The sequence below is a fragment of the Larus michahellis genome, unplaced genomic scaffold (genome assembly GCF_964199755.1).
Source record: "Larus michahellis unplaced genomic scaffold, bLarMic1.1 SCAFFOLD_253, whole genome shotgun sequence".
In the NCBI taxonomy this organism is placed as follows: Eukaryota; Metazoa; Chordata; class Aves; order Charadriiformes; family Laridae; genus Larus; species Larus michahellis.
This window is the reverse complement of record NW_027436118.1, coordinates 86,344-100,890: the sequence shown is the minus strand read 5'-3', so window position 1 is coordinate 100,890 and position 14,547 is coordinate 86,344. Positions and strand designations below refer to the sequence as shown.

General features: G+C 52.6%; 2 protein-coding genes and 3 gene segments (V, D, J or C); all 5 read right to left on the bottom strand.

The window, feature by feature from the left end:
- Positions 1-4,466: 4,466 nt before the first annotated feature.
- LOC141737042 (immunoglobulin heavy variable 3-23-like) lies at positions 4,467-5,562 on the bottom strand. The segment is given in 2 exon segments: positions 4,467-5,393; positions 5,503-5,562. Coding segments are annotated over 2 exon segments (549 nt in total).
- A 796-nt stretch (positions 5,563-6,358) lies between these two features.
- LOC141737040 (uncharacterized) lies at positions 6,359-7,039 on the bottom strand. Its single transcript, XM_074571656.1, is given in 2 exon segments — positions 6,359-6,996; positions 6,998-7,039. Coding segments are annotated over 2 exon segments (660 nt in total). The 3' UTR covers positions 6,359-6,378.
- A 1,462-nt stretch (positions 7,040-8,501) lies between these two features.
- LOC141737039 (uncharacterized) lies at positions 8,502-9,964 on the bottom strand. Its single transcript, XM_074571655.1, has 2 exons — positions 9,842-9,964; positions 8,502-9,737 (listed from the first exon to the last, which is right to left on the bottom strand). Exon 2 carries the CDS (start codon positions 9,730-9,732, stop codon positions 9,064-9,066), a length of 669 nt encoding a protein of 222 aa, XP_074427756.1. The 5' UTR covers positions 9,733-9,737; positions 9,842-9,964; the 3' UTR covers positions 8,502-9,063.
- A 568-nt stretch (positions 9,965-10,532) lies between these two features.
- LOC141737041 (immunoglobulin heavy variable 3-23-like) lies at positions 10,533-12,384 on the bottom strand. The segment is given in 2 exon segments: positions 10,533-11,266; positions 11,371-12,384. Coding segments are annotated over 2 exon segments (618 nt in total).
- On the bottom strand, positions 12,355-12,719 carry LOC141737044 (immunoglobulin heavy variable 3-23-like). The segment is given in 1 exon segment: positions 12,355-12,719. A coding segment is annotated over 1 exon segment (288 nt).
- Positions 12,720-14,547: the final 1,828 nt, after the last annotated feature.

Sequence of the window (14,547 nt, the reverse complement as noted above, 5' to 3'; positions counted from 1 at the left end):
AACATGCACTCAATTTTTTAATTGCGATCTCTAGAGGGCGTTCATCAACGATACGCGCTCAATTTTTTAATTGCGATCTCTGGAGGGAATTAATCAACGATACGCACTCAATTTTTTAATTGCGATATCTAGAGGGAATTAATCAACGATTTACACTCAATTTTTTAATTGCGATCTCTGGAGGGAATTAACGATTTACACTCAATTTTTTAATTGCGATCTCTAGAGGGAATTAATCAATGATTTACACTCAATTTTTTAATTGCAATCTCTGGAGGGAATTAATCAACGATTTACACTCAATTTTTTAATTGCAATCTCTGGAGGGAATTAATCAACGATTTACACTCAATTTTTTAATTGCAATCTCTGGAGGGAATTAATCAACGATTTACACTCAATTTTTTAATTGCGATCTCTGGAGGGAATTAATCAACGATTTACACTCAATTTTTTAATTGCGATATCTGGAGGGAATTAATCAATGATTTACACTCAATTTTTTAATTGCAGTATCTGGAGGGAATTAATCAACGATATACACTCAATTTTTTAATTGCGATATCTGGAGGAAATTCATCAACGATATACACTCAATTTTTTAATTGCGATCTCTAGAGGGAGTTAATTAACGATACACCCCGAATCGTGATATCTCGTGGGAATTAATCGCTCACACCCCCCCACCCCCCACCCCCGGTTCTTTAATTGCAACGTTGCAATTAACAATTGCACCCCCGTGCCCTGACGGCGGGGGTACATCGAGTTAATTAATTAATTGCCGGCCCCCGCGCCCTCTTCTATCTTCCTTACCCCGCACTCATTAATTGCCAGAGCCCTAATGAATTCTTCACCCCGACGGATTTAATTAACGGCCTCTGCAATGCCCCGGTCGTTTATTCCCCCTGATTAATTTAATTACAGTCTCGCCAGAGCCCTCATCATTTATTTAGACCGGATTTTTTAATTGCGGTCTCTGCGTGCCCTGATCAGTTAATTCCCCCCGATCAATTTAATTACTATCTCTGCGGTGCCCTGATTAATTATTTGCCCCGATTAAATTAATTGCAAGCTCTGCAGTACCCTGATTAATTATTCCCCCTGATTAATTTAATTACAATCCCTGCGGTGGCCTGATCATTTAATTCCCCCTGATTAATTTAATTGCAAGCTCTGCAGTGCCCTGATTAATTATTCCCCCTGATTAATTTAATTGCAACCGCTGCGGTGCCCTGATTAATTATTTGCCCCGATTAAATTAATTGCAAGCTCTGCAGTACCCTGATTAATTATTCCCCCTGATTAATTTAATTGGAACCGCTGCGGTGCCCTGATCATTTAATTCCCCCTGATTAATTTAATTACTATCTCTGCGGTGCCCTGATTAATTATTTGCCCCGATTAAATTAATTGAAGCTCTGCAGTGCCCTGATTAATTATTTACCCCGGTTAATTTAATTACAACCTCTGCAGTGCCCTGATCGTTTATTTGCCCTGATTAATTTAATTGCAACCTCTGCGGTGCCCTGATTAATTATTTGCTCCGATTAATTTAATTACAATCTCTGCGGTGCCCTGATCATTTAATCTGCGGTGCCCTGATCATTTAATTACCCCTAATTAATTTAATTACTATCTCTGCGGTGCCCTGATTAATTATTTGCCCCGATTAAATTAATTGCAAGCTCTGCAGTACCCTGATTAATTATTTGCCCCGATTAAATTAATTACAATCTCTGCAGTGCCCTGATCATTTAATTCCCCCTGATTAATTTAATTACAATCTCTGCGGTGCCCTGATTAATTATTTGCCCCGATTAATTTAATTACAATCTCTGCAGTGCCCTGATCATTTAATTCCCCCTGATTAATTTAATTGCAACCTCTGCGGTGCCCTGATTAATTATTTGCTCCGATTAATTTAATTACAACCTCTGCAGTGCCCTGATCGTTTATTCGCCCTGATTAATTTAATTACTATCTCTGCGGTGCCCTGATTAATTATTTGCCCCAATTAAATTAATTACAATCTCTGCAGTGCCCTGATCATTTAATTCCCCCTGATTAATTTAATTACAATCTCTGCAGTGCCCTGATCATTTATTCGCCCTGATTAATTTAATTACAATCTCTGCGGTGCCCTGATCATTTAATTCCCCCTGATTAATTTAATTGCAACCTCTGCGGTGCCCTGATTAATTATTGACCCCGATTAATTTAATTACAATCTCTGCAGCGCCCTTATCATTTATTCGCCCTGATTAATTTAATTGCGGTCTCTGCGGTGCCCTGATTAATTATCGACCCCGATTAATTTAATTGCGAGCTCCGCAGGGCACGTTTGTGGCTTTTTTTTTTTTTAAAATTATTATTTTATTTTTATTTTTTTTAACGTAATTTTTTAATTGCGGGATTTTGCCGGGCGACTCGTTAATTCTTCGGGCTCGATTATTTAATTGCCGGCTCTGCTTCGCCCCCGTCACTTCTTAATTATTTAATTGCCTTCCCCTGTTGATCGCGGTCGAGTTCTTTAATTGCCGCCGCTGCAGCTGGCCCGCTGCTGACGTCATCGGCTTTGTTTTGGGGTAAAAAGGCCGGAAATGAGGGTTTCGGTTTCTCCTTCCCTTCCCCCCCGCCCTGCTCTAAGGCCTCCCTCGCCCTGGGGCATCGAATTGGGGGAAAATAAGGAGATTTTGGGGGCTCGGGATAAGGATTTGATGCTGGGGATAAGGATTTGGGGCCGATAATGGGATTTTGGGGCCAATCCGCTGGTTTGGGGGCGGGGAATGTTAGGATTTTGGGATGCTGAGGGTGAGGCAAGGATTTGGGGAAAACGTTGAGATTTTTGGTATGGGGGGGCAGGGGATGGTGATGCCCGGAGCAAGGAATTGGGGGAGGATGCTGGGATTTCGGGGAAATCCCGGGACGCCCGACGCTTGGGGCGAGGATTTGGGGGAGATGCTTGGGATTTTGGGGGAAAACCGATGTCGGGGCTCAGGAGAGGGCTCTGGGCTTGGAGCAAAGATTTTGGGGAAGATTCCGGGTGTCTGTTGCCCCAATCCGTAGCGGAGCTGCTGAAGGTGGAGCCGGAACCTTTGAAAGAGGCGGGGCAGGACACCGTTTTGGGGCCAAAACAGTCAAGACGTGGGGTAACCGTTCATGTTCTGGGGCAAACGGTTGAGGTTTTGCCCCAAAACCAGTTAAGGGTTTGGGGTGAACAGTGAAGATTTGGGACAACATTGGTTGAATTTGGGGCAAACGTTGGAGACTTGGGGCAAAACCAGTCAAGATTTTGGGTGACTGTTCACGTTTTGTGGGAAATTGTTTAGGTTTAGGGCAAAGAGTTGAGGTTTGGGGCAAAACTGGTCAAGCGTGTGTGACAAAAAGTCAAGATTTGGGACAAAATTGGTTGAATCTGCGGCAAACAGTCAAGACTTGGGGCAAATCGGTTTGACTCTTGTGATAAATGTTTTGGATTTGGGGTAAATGGTTGTGGTTTGGGGCAAGTGGACGATATTTGGGATGAAAGCCCTCGAGGTTTAGGGCAAAAATGGTCAGGTTTGGGATAAATGGTCAAGGTTTGGAGCAGAAGTGTTCAAGATATTGGTGGAGAGCATTGAAGGTTTGGGGCAAGAAGGGTGGAGGTTTGGGGCAGAAATGGTCGAGGTTTGGTGCCAATCATTTGAGATTTGGGGATAAAATGGTCGAGATTTGGTGCAAATGGTCAAGGACTGGGGCAAATGGTCAAGAGTTGGGTCAAACCATGGAGGTCTGGTGAGAAATTTGTCAGGGTTTGATGATAATGGTTGAGATTTGGGGCAAAAATGGTCGACTGGGGCAAAATCGGTCGATGAGGGGACAAAAGTGGTCGAGGTTTGTGGCAAATGCTCCAGATTTGGGCCAAGAAGGGTTGATCTGGGGACACAGCACAGGGATGTTGTTCCATGGGGCTGGGGTTGGTGCCACCACCACCAGCATAACATTTCGCGCAGTAGTAGGTGGCCGTGTCGTCGTCCCGGAGGCTGTTCATCTGCAGCGTGAGCGTGCTCTGGGAGTCGTCCTTGGAGATGGTGAAGCGCCCCTTGACCGACGGCGCCTATCTTGTGGTACCACCACCATAGCTAATACCTGCGACCCACTCCAGCCCCTTCCCGGGGGCCTGTCGCACCCATTCCATGCTGACACTGCTGAAGGTGAAGCCGGAGGCCTTGCAGCGGAGGGTGAGGGACCCCCCGGGTGTCTGGAGGCCTCCTCCGGACTCCATCAGCTTTTTCCAGGGAAAAAGCGGTCGAGATATTGGCCAAACCCATTGAAGGTTTGGGTCAACATTGGTGGAGGTTTGCGGAAAAAATGGTTGAGGTTTAGTGCCAGTTGTTTGAGATTTGGGTCAAAAATGGTCAAGGTTTGGTGCGAATGGTCAAGGTTTGGGGGAAATGGTCAGGAGTTGTTGCAAACCATGGAAGTCTGGGGCAAAAACGGTCAGGGTTTGGTGTAAACAGTGAAGATTTGGGCCAACATTGGTTGAATTTGAAGCAAATGGTTGACACTTGGGGCAAAACCATTCAACTTTGGGACAAATGTTTTGGATTTGGGGTAAACGGTTGACTTTTGGGGAAGCGGATGATATTTGGGACAAAAGCCCTCGAGGTTTAGGGCACAAATGGTCAGGTTTGGGATAAATGGTCAAGGTTTGGAGCAGAAGTGGTCGAGATATTGGTCGAGAGCATTGAAGGTTTGGGGCAAGAAGGGTGGAGGTTTGGGGCAGAAATGGTTGAGGTTTGGTGCCAATCATTTGAGATTTGACGCAAAAATGGTCAAGATTTGGTGCAAATGGTCAAGGTTTGGGGCGAATGGTCAAGAGTTGGGTCAAACCATGGAGGTCTGGTGAGAAATCGGTCAGGGTTTGCTGCAACCGGTTGAGGTTTGGGGCAAAAGTGGTCGAGGTTTGTGGCAAATGCTCCAGGTTTGGGCCAAGAAGGGTTGATTTGGGGACACAGCACAGGGGTGTTGTTCCATGGGGCTGGGGTTGGTGCCACCACCATAAGCATCACCATCAGCATTACCAGCACCAGAACCACCACCACTACTTTTCGCGCAGTAGTAGGTGGCCGTGTCGTCGTCCCGGAGGCTGTTCATCTGCAGCGTGAGCGTGCTCTGGGAGTTGTCCCTGGAGAGGGTGAAGCGCCCCTTGACCGACGGCGCGTAGTTTGTGTAACTACCATCGTTGGCAATACGTGCAACGAACTCAAGCCCCTTCCCGGGGGCCTGTCGCATCCATCCCATGCCTTTGCTGCTGAAGGTGAAGCCGGAGCCCTTGCAGCGGAGGGTGAGGGACCCCCCGGGTGTCTGGAGGCCCCCTCCGGACTCCACCAGCTGCACGGCCGCCATCAGCCCTGGGGAGGGAGGAAGGAGAGAATTGAGTCGCCCGCTCCCGCCGTCAACCCCCATCTCCGCGCCGGGGTGTGGGGGGAAAAACGGGGGTGAAGTGGGGCCGGGTCCTACCTGGGAGGGCGGCCAGGAGGAGGAGGAAGGTGGAAGCCAAGTGGACGCCCATGGTGGGACGAGGACGTGGCGAGGGCGAAAGGCTGAGGGATGGGGTCTCCAGTGTGGACAGAAGACGTCCGAGGGGGGATCTTCTCAACGCTGACGAACGCTGAGAGGGGGGGTGTCAGGAGGACGGGGCCGGGCTCTTCCCAGTGGTGCCCGGGGACAGGACGAGGGGTGACGGGCACCAACTTGACCGTGGGAAGTTCCACCTCAAGGCGAGGAGGAACCTCTTTGCTGTGGGGGTGGCAGAGCCCTGGCACAGGCTGCCCAGAGAGGTGGGGGAGTCTCCGTCTCCGGAGCCATTCCCAACCCGCCCGGACGCGTTCCTGTGCCACCTGCTCTGGGTGACCCTGCTCTGGCCGGGGCTTGGACCGGGTGATCTCCAGAGGTCCCTTCCCCCCGCCACCAGTGTGGGATTCTGTGACATTGGCCAAACCCAATGAAGGTTTGGGGCAAGAACGGAGCAGTTGCCCCATTTTTGGGGCAAAAGTGGTCGAGGTTTGGTGCAAACGGTCAAGGTTTGGTGCAAAAGGTGAAGAGTTGTGGCAAACCATGGAGGTCTGGGGCAAAATCGGTCAGAGTTTGATGCCAACGGTTGAGATTTGGGGCCAACGCGGTCAAGACTTGGGGTAACCGTTCATGTTCTGGGGCAAATGGTTGAGGTTTGCCCCAAAACCAGTCAAGGGTTTGGAGAAAGAGTGAAGATTTGGGCCCACATTGGGTGAATCTGGGGCAAAGGGTTGAGAGCTGGGGCCAAACCAGTCAAGACTTGGGGCAAAACTGTTGGCGTTTTGGGGCAAATGCTTTAGGTTGAATTTGGGGCAAAACCGGTCAAGATTTGGTGCACCCCCCTTTGAGCGTTGGGGCAAATGGTTGGGATTTGGGGCAGAGGGTTGGGATTTCAGGCAAAAGCAGTGAAGGTTGGGGCCAAAGCGTTGAGGCTTGGGGCAAGGTTGGGTGTTGGGTGTGGGGCTGAGGGCCGGGTGCGGGGTTTGGGGAAGCTGCTGGGACCCACGGCAGGGATGTTGGGGTCGGTGCCGGGGCGCGGGCTCGGGGCAGGCAGAGGCAGCGGCTGGAGCCGTCCCAGAGGGCCGGGGGCTGCCAGGCATCGCTGCCTCCTGTCCCCCACGGGGACGCGACTCGCCGGCGCGTTTCCTGAGCAGACGCCGGCTCAGAGCCACCACCATCAGCAGCTTTCGCGCAGTAGTAGGTGGCCGTGTCGTCGTCCCGGAGGCTGTTCATCTGCAGCGTGAGCGTGCTCTGGGAGTCGTCCTTGGAGATGGTGAAGCGCCCCTTGACCGACGACGCGTAGTAGGCGCTACCACTACTGTAAATACTCGCGACCCACTCGAGCCCCTTCCCGGGGGCCTGTCGCACCCATTGCATGTAGGAGCTGCTGAAGGTGAAGCCGGAGGCCTTGCAGCGGAGGGTGAGGGACCCCCCCGGGTGTCTGGAGGCCCCCTCCGGACTCCACCAGCTGCACGGCCGCCATCAGCCCTGGGGAGGGAGGAAGGAGAGAATTGAGTCGCCTGCTCCCGCCATCGCCCCCCATCTCCGTGCCTCCACCAAAAAGGGTCGAGGATTGGGTCGAAGGGTTGAGATTTGGGGCAAAAGCTGTTGAGATTTGGGTCAAAAATGGTCAAGGTTTGGTGCGAATGGTCAAGGTTTGGGGGAAATGGTCAAGAGTTGCTGCAAACTGTGGAAGTCTCAGGCAAAACCAGTCAGAGTTTGATGCAAATGGTTTAGATTTGGGGCCAAAGTGGTCAAGACTTGGGGTAACCGTTCATGTTCTGGGGCAGATGGTTGAGCTTTGCCCCAAAACCACTCAAGGGTTTGGTGTAAACAGTAAAGACTTGGGACAACATTGGTTGAATTTGGGGCAAACGTTTGAGACTTGGGGCAAAACCAGTCAAGATTTTGGGTGACGGTTCATGTTTTGTGGGAAATTGTTTAGGTTTGGGGCAAAGAGTTGAGGTTTGGGGCAAAACCGGTCAAGGGTTTGTGCCACAAAGTCAAGATGTGGGATAAAATTGGTTGAATTTGAGCAAATGGTTGAGACTTGGGTCAAAACCAGTCAATAGTTGGGGCAAAACCATTCAACATTGGGGTAAATGGTTGGGATTTGGGGCAAGCGGACAATATTTGGGAGAAAAGCCCTCGAGGTTTAGGGCACAAATGGTCAGGTTTGACAGAAATAGTCAAGGTTTGGAGCAAAAGTGGTGGAGATATTGGCCAAAACCCATGAAGGTTTGGGGCAAGAAGGGTGGAGGTTTGGGGCAGAAATAGTCGAGGTTTGGTGCCAATCATTTGAGATTTGGGGATAAAATGGTCAAGCTTTGGTGCAAATGGTCAAGGTTTGTGGCAAACGGTCAAGAGTTGGGTCAAACCATGGAGGTCTGGTGAGAAATCGGTCAGGGTTTGATGATAATGGTTGAGATTTGGGGCAAAAATGGTCGACTGGGGCAAAATCGGTCGATGAGGGGACCCAACACAGGGAAGTTGGGACACGGTGCCGGGGCTGGTGCCACCAACATAACCAGCACCAGCACCGTAAGCACATTTCGCGCAGTAGTAGGTGGCCGTGTCGTCGTCCCGGAGGCTGTTCATCTGCAGCGTGACCGTGCTCTGGGAGTTGTCCCTGGAGATTGTGAAGCGCCCCTTGACCGACGGCGCGTAGCCTGTGCTACCACCGCTGCTAATATACGCGACCCACTCGAGCCCCTTCCCGGGCGCCTGTCACATCCATTCCATGCTGACGCTGCTGAAGGTGAAGCCGGAGGCCTTGCAGCGGAGGGTGAGGGACCCCCCGGGTGTCTGTTGTCCCCCTCCGGACTCCACCAGCTGCACGGCCGCCATCAGCCCTGGGGAGGGGGCAGAAGGGAGACCCCCCATCTCCCCCTGCTCCTGGCTCCAGGCTGGATCCAACCTCGGGGGAGAAAATCTGGGGTCCTGGGGGGGAGGGTCTGGGCCTTGGAAGGGGCCTGGGCTCTGGGTAGGGTTCCAAGACACACAACAAAGGGATTTTGGGCCAAAACCAGTTGAGATTTGCTGCAAACATCAAGGGTTGAGGCAAAAGTGGTCGAGGTTTGGTGCAAACAGTTGAGGTTTGGCCCAAAACCAGTCAAAAGTTTGGGGTAAAGAGTCAAGATTTGGGCCAACATTGGCTGAATTTGGGGCAAACAGGTGACACTTGCGGAAAAGCAGTCAAGACTTGGGGTAATCCTTCATGTTTTGGGGCAAATAGTTGAGGTTTTGCCTAAAACTGGTCAAGGGTTTGGAGTGAACAGTCAAGATTTGGGCCCACAGTGGTTGAATTTGGGGCAAACAGTTGAGAGTTGGGGCAAAACCAGTCAAGATTTTGGGTGACCGTTCAGGTTTTGTGGGAAATTGTTTCGGTTTGGGGCAAAGAGTTGAGGTTCGTCCCAAAACCAGTCAAGGGTTTGGTGTAAACAGTGAAGATTTGGGCCAACATTGGTTGAATCTGGGGCAAACAGTTGAGAGTTGGGGCAAAACCAGTCACGACTTGGGGCAGAACCATTTGAGTGCTGGGGCAAATGGTTGAGACTTGGGGCAAGCAGATGGTATTTGGGACAAAAGCCCTCGAGTTTTAGGGCCAAAATGGTCAGGTTTGGGATAAACAGTCAAGGTTTTGGCCAAAAGAGGTGGAGAGTTGCCCCCAGTCCATGGCGCAGCTGCTGGAGATGGAGCCAGAGCCCCTGCAGACGAGGGTGAGGGCAAAGATTTGGGCCAAAAGCCAAGGCTTTGGGGGCCCGGACTCGCTCCGAGACCTGGGTCTTTGTGCAAGGGTTTGAGGGAGATGGCGGGATGTGGGGACACGGTGCCAGGGCTGGTGCCACCACCGTAACCACAACCACCACTATTACATTTCGCGCAGTAGTAGGTGGCCGTGTCGTCGTCCCGGAGGCTGTTCATCTGCAGCGTGAGCGTGCTCTGGGAGTTGTCCCTGGAGATGGTGAAGCGCCCCTTGACCGACGGCGCGTAGTAGGTGCCACTACCATCGCTGGCAATACGTGCAACAAACTCGAGCCCCTTCCCGGGGGCCTGTCGCACCCATCCCATGCCGTAGCTGCTGAAGGTGAAGCCGGAGCCCTTGCAGCGGAGGGTGAGGGACCCCCCGGGTGTCTGGAGGCCCCCTCCGGACTCCACCATCTGCACGGCCGCCATCAGCCCTGGGGAGGGAGGAAGGAGAGAATTGAGTCGCCCGCTCCCGCCGTCTCCCCCCATCTCCGCGCCCGGGTGTGGGGGAAAGGGGGTGAGCGGGTCCGGGTCCTACCTGGGAGGGCGGCCACGAGGAAGGCGGAGGGGGCTGATGCGCCATGGGTGCTGCTGGGGGGGCCCAGGGGGGTCCTATTGGTCAGGGGGATGGTGCAACGGTCGAGGTTTGGTGCCGAGAGTCGGGGTCTGGGGCAACAGCGATCGAGACGAGAGGGAAATGGTCAAGGTTGGGGTCAAAGGGTTGAGATCTGGGGCAAAAGCGCTTGAGGTTTAATTCAGGAATGGTCAGGTTTGGGGCAGAAGGTCAAGGTTTGTGGCAGAAGCCATCGAGATACTGGCCAAACCCATTGAAGTTTTGGGGCAACATTGGTGGAGGTTTGGGGAAATAATGGTTGAGGTTTCCTGCAAGTCGTTTGAGATTTGGGTCAAAAATGGTCAAGATTTGGTGCGAATGGTCAAGGTTTGGGGGAAATGGTCAAGAGTTGTTGCAAACCATGGAAGTCTGGGGCAAAAAATGATCAGAGTTTGATGCAAACGGTTGAGATTTGGGGCCAAAACGGTCAAGACTTGGGGTAACCGTTCATGTTTTGGGGCAAGTGGTTGAGGTTTGGGGAAAAACCAGTCAAGGGTTTGGTGTAAACAGTGAAGATTTGGGCCAACATTGGTTGAATTTGGGGCAAAGGGTTGAGAGTTGGGTCAAAACCAGTCAAGACTTGGGGCAAAACCATTCAACACTGGGGCAAACGGTTGAGATTTGTGGCAAGCGGACTATATTTGGGAGAAAAGCCTTGAGGCTTAGGGTAAAAATAATCAGGTTTGAGAGAAATAGTCAAGGTTTGGAGCAAAAGTGGTTGAGATATTGGCCAAAACCCATGAAGTTTTGGGTCAAGAAGGGTGGAGGTTTGGGACAGAAATGGTCGAGGTTTGGTGCCAATCATTTGAGATTTGGGGTGAAAATGGTCAAGGTTTGGGGCAAATGGTCAAGAGTTGGGTCAAACCATGGAGGTCTGGTGAGAAATTGGTCAGGGTTTGCTGCAACCGGTTTAGACTTGGGGTAGAAATAGTCGAGGCTTAGGAGAAATGCTTCAGATTTGGGCCAAGAAGGGTTGATTTGGGGACACAGCACAGGGATGTTGTTCCATGGAGAAGGGGTTGGTGCCACCACCACCAGCATAACATTTCGCGCAGTAGTAGGTGGCCGTGTCGTCGTCCCGGAGGCTGTTCATCTGCAGCGTGAGCGTGCTCTGGGAGTTGTCCCTGGAGATGGTGAAGCGCCCCTTGACCGACGACGCGTACCATGTGGTACCACCAGTGTTGCGAATCTCCGCGACGTACTCGAGCCCCTTCCCGGGGGCCTGTCGCACCCAGAACATGTTGAAGCTGCTGAAGGTGAAGCCGGAGCCCTTGCAGCGGAGGGTGAGGGACCCCCCGGGTGTCTGTTGTCCCCCTCCGGACGCCACCAGCTGCACGGCCGCCATCAGCCCTGGGGAGGGAGGAAGGAGAGAATTGAGTCGCCCGCTCCCGCCGTCGTCCCCCATCTCCGCGCCCGAGTGTGGGGGAAAGGGGGTGAGCGGGGCCGGGTCCTACCTGGGAGGGCGGCCACGAGGAAGGCGGAGGGGGCTGATGCGCCATGGGTGCTGCTGGGGGGGCCCAGGGGGGTCCTATTGGTCAGGGGGATGGTGAAACCGTCGAGGTTTGGTGCCAAGAGTCGAGGTCTGGGGCAACAGCGATTGAGACGAGAGGGAAATGGTGGAGGTTTGGGGGGAAAATGGTCGAGGATTGGGTGAAATGCTGAGATTTGCGGCATAAGCTGTGGAGGTTTACATCAGGAACGGTCAGGTTTGGGGCAAATGGTCAAGAGTTGGGACACACCATGGAGGTCTGGGGCAGAAACGGTCGGGGTTTGGTGCCAACGGTTGAGGTTTGGCCCAAAACCAGTCAAGGGTTTTGGGTGAACAGTCAAGATTTGGGCCAACATCGGTTGAATTTGTGGCAAACAGTTGGGACTTGCGTCAAAACCAGTCAAGATTTTGGGTGACCATTCACATTTTGTGGGAAATCGTTTAGGTTTGGGGCAAAACCGGTCAAGGATTTGTGGCAAAAAGTCAAGATTTGGGCCAAAACTGGTTGAATTTGAAGCAAATGGTTGAAACTTGGGTCAAAACCAGTCAATAGTTGAGGCAAAACCATTCAACATTGGGGCACATGGTTGGGATTTGGGGCAAACAATTGAGATTAGGGGCAAGGGGACGACATTTGGGACAAAAGCCCTTGAGGTTTAGGGAACAAATGGTCAGGTTTGAGGGAAACAGTCAAGGTTTGGAGCAAAAGTGGTCGAGATATTGGTGGAGAGCATTGAAGGTTTGGGGCAAGAAGGGTGGAGGTTTGGGGCACAAATGGTCGAGGTTTGGTGCCAATCATTTGAGATCTGGGGCAAAAATGGTCAAGATTTGGTGCAAATGGTCAAGGTTTGTGGCGAATGGTCAAGAGTTGGGTCAAACCATGGAGGTCTGGTGAGAAATCGGTCAGGGTTTGCTGCAACCGGTTGAGATTTGGGGTAGAAATAGTCGAGGCTTAGGAGAAATGCTTCAGATTTGGGCCAAGAAGGGTTGATTTGGGGACACGGCACAGGGATGTTGTTCCATGGAGAAGGGGTTGGTGCCACCACCACCAGCATAACTTTTCGCGCAGTAGTAGGTGGCCGTGTCGTCGTCCCGGAGGCTGTTCATCTGCAGCGTGAGCGTGCTCTGGGAGTTGTCCCTGGAGATGGTGAAGCGCCCCTGGACCGACGCCGCGTATTCCGTGTAACTACCACCGCTGTTAATACTCGTGACGAACTCCAGCCCCTTCCCAGGCGCCTGTCGCACCCAAGCCATGCCGACGCTGCTGAAGGTGAAGCCGGAGCCCTGGCAGGACACGTCCTGGGACAGGGTCCATGGCTCATGGTAGATTTTGGGGGCCCGTTCAAGGGTTCTGGGCACCCCGCGGGGGTCTGTGGTGGGTGCGGGGGTGTGGGGAAGGCGCCGGGATGTTGGGATGCAGGACAGGGGGGTTGAGGCTGGGGGCAAAGGGTTCCATCAACGTGTTGGGATGCGGGAAGAGTTTGAGTTGACTGGTGGGACGTACCCTGTGTCACCACCATCACTCTCAATACCCGCGACGAACTCCAGCCCCTTCCCGGGGGCCTGTCGCATCCATCCCATGGCGAAGCTGCTGAAGGTGAAGCCGGAGCCCTTGCAGCGGAGGGTGAGGGACCCCCCGGGTGTCTGTTGTCCCCCTCCGGACTCCACCAGCTGCACGGCCGCCATCAGCCCTGGGGAGGGGGCAGAAGGGAGACCCCCCAGCTCCCCCTGCTCCTGGCTCCAGGCTGGTTCCAACCTCGGGGGAGAAAATCTGGGGTCCTGGGGGGGAGGGTCTGGGCCTTGGAAGGGGCCTGGGCTCTGGGTAGGGTTCCAAGACACAGAAGAAAGGATTTTTGGGGCCAAAACCAGTCGAGATTTGCTGCAAACGTCAAGGGTTGAGGTAGAAGTGGTCACGTTTTCCTGCAAACTGTTGAGATTTGGGCCAAAACCAGTCAAGGGTTTCAGGTCAACAGTCAAGATTTGGGCCAACGTTGGTCGAATTTGGGGCAAACGTTTGAGTCTTGGGGCAAAACCTGTCAAGATTTTGGGTGACGGTTCACGTTTTGTGGGAAATTGTTGAGGTTTCGGGCAAAGAGTTGAGACTTGGGGCAAAATTGGTTGAATTTGAAGCAAATGGTTGAAACTTGGGGCAAAAGCAGTCAAGACTTGGGGCAAATCCGTTTTGGATTTGGGGTAAATGCTTGTGATCTGGGGCAAGGGGAGGGTATTTCTGGCAAAAGCCCTCAAGGTTTAGAGCAAAAACGGTCAGGTTCGGGATAAATGGTCAAGGTTTGGAGCAGAAGTGTTCAAGATATTGGTCAAGAGCATTGAAGGTTTGGGGCAAGAAGGGTGGAGGTTTGGGGCAGAAATGGTTGAGGTTTGGTGCCAATCATTTGAGATTTGGGGATAAAATGGCCAAGGTTTGGGGCGAATGGTCAAGAGTTGGGTCAAACCACGGAGGTCTGGTGAGAAATCGGTCAGGGTTTGATGATAATGGTTGAGATTTGGGGCAAAAGTGGTCGACGTCTGGGGCAAAATTGGTCGATGAGGGGACCCAACACAGGGAAGGTGGGACACGGTGTCGGGGAAGGTGCCACCACCATAACAACCACCACCACAACTAGTCTTCGCGCAATAGTAGGTGGCCGTGTCGTCGTCCCGGAGGCTGTTCATCTGCAGCGTGAGCGTGCTCTGGGAGTTGTCCCTGGAGATGGTGAAGCGCCCCTTGACCGACGGCGCGTAGTAGGCGCTACCACTACTGTAAATACCCGCGACCCACTCGAGCCCCTTCCCGGGGGCCTGTCGCACCCAGTACATGTCGAAGCTGCTGAAGGTGAAGCCGGAGCCCTTGCAGCGGAGGGTGAGGGACCCCCCGGGTTTCTGGAGGCCCCCTCCGGACGCCACCAGCTGCACGGCCGCCATCAGCCCTGGGGAGGGAGGAACGAGAGAATTGAGTCGCCCGCTCCCGCCGTCGCCCCCCATCTCCGTGCCCCCACCAAAAATGGTCGAGGATTGGGTCAAAGGGTTGAGATTTGGGGCAAACTGGTGGAGGTTTACGTCAGGAATGGTTGGGTTTGGTGCAAATGGTCAAGGTTTGGGGGAAATGGTCACGAGTTGTTGCACACCATGGAGGTCTGGGGCA

Bases quoted from the DNA above. Each gene is read 5' to 3' on its own strand.
- LOC141737039 (XM_074571655.1), bottom strand. From the start codon at position 9,732: ATGGCGGCCGTGCAGATGGTGGAGTCCGGAGGGGGCCTCCAGACACCC.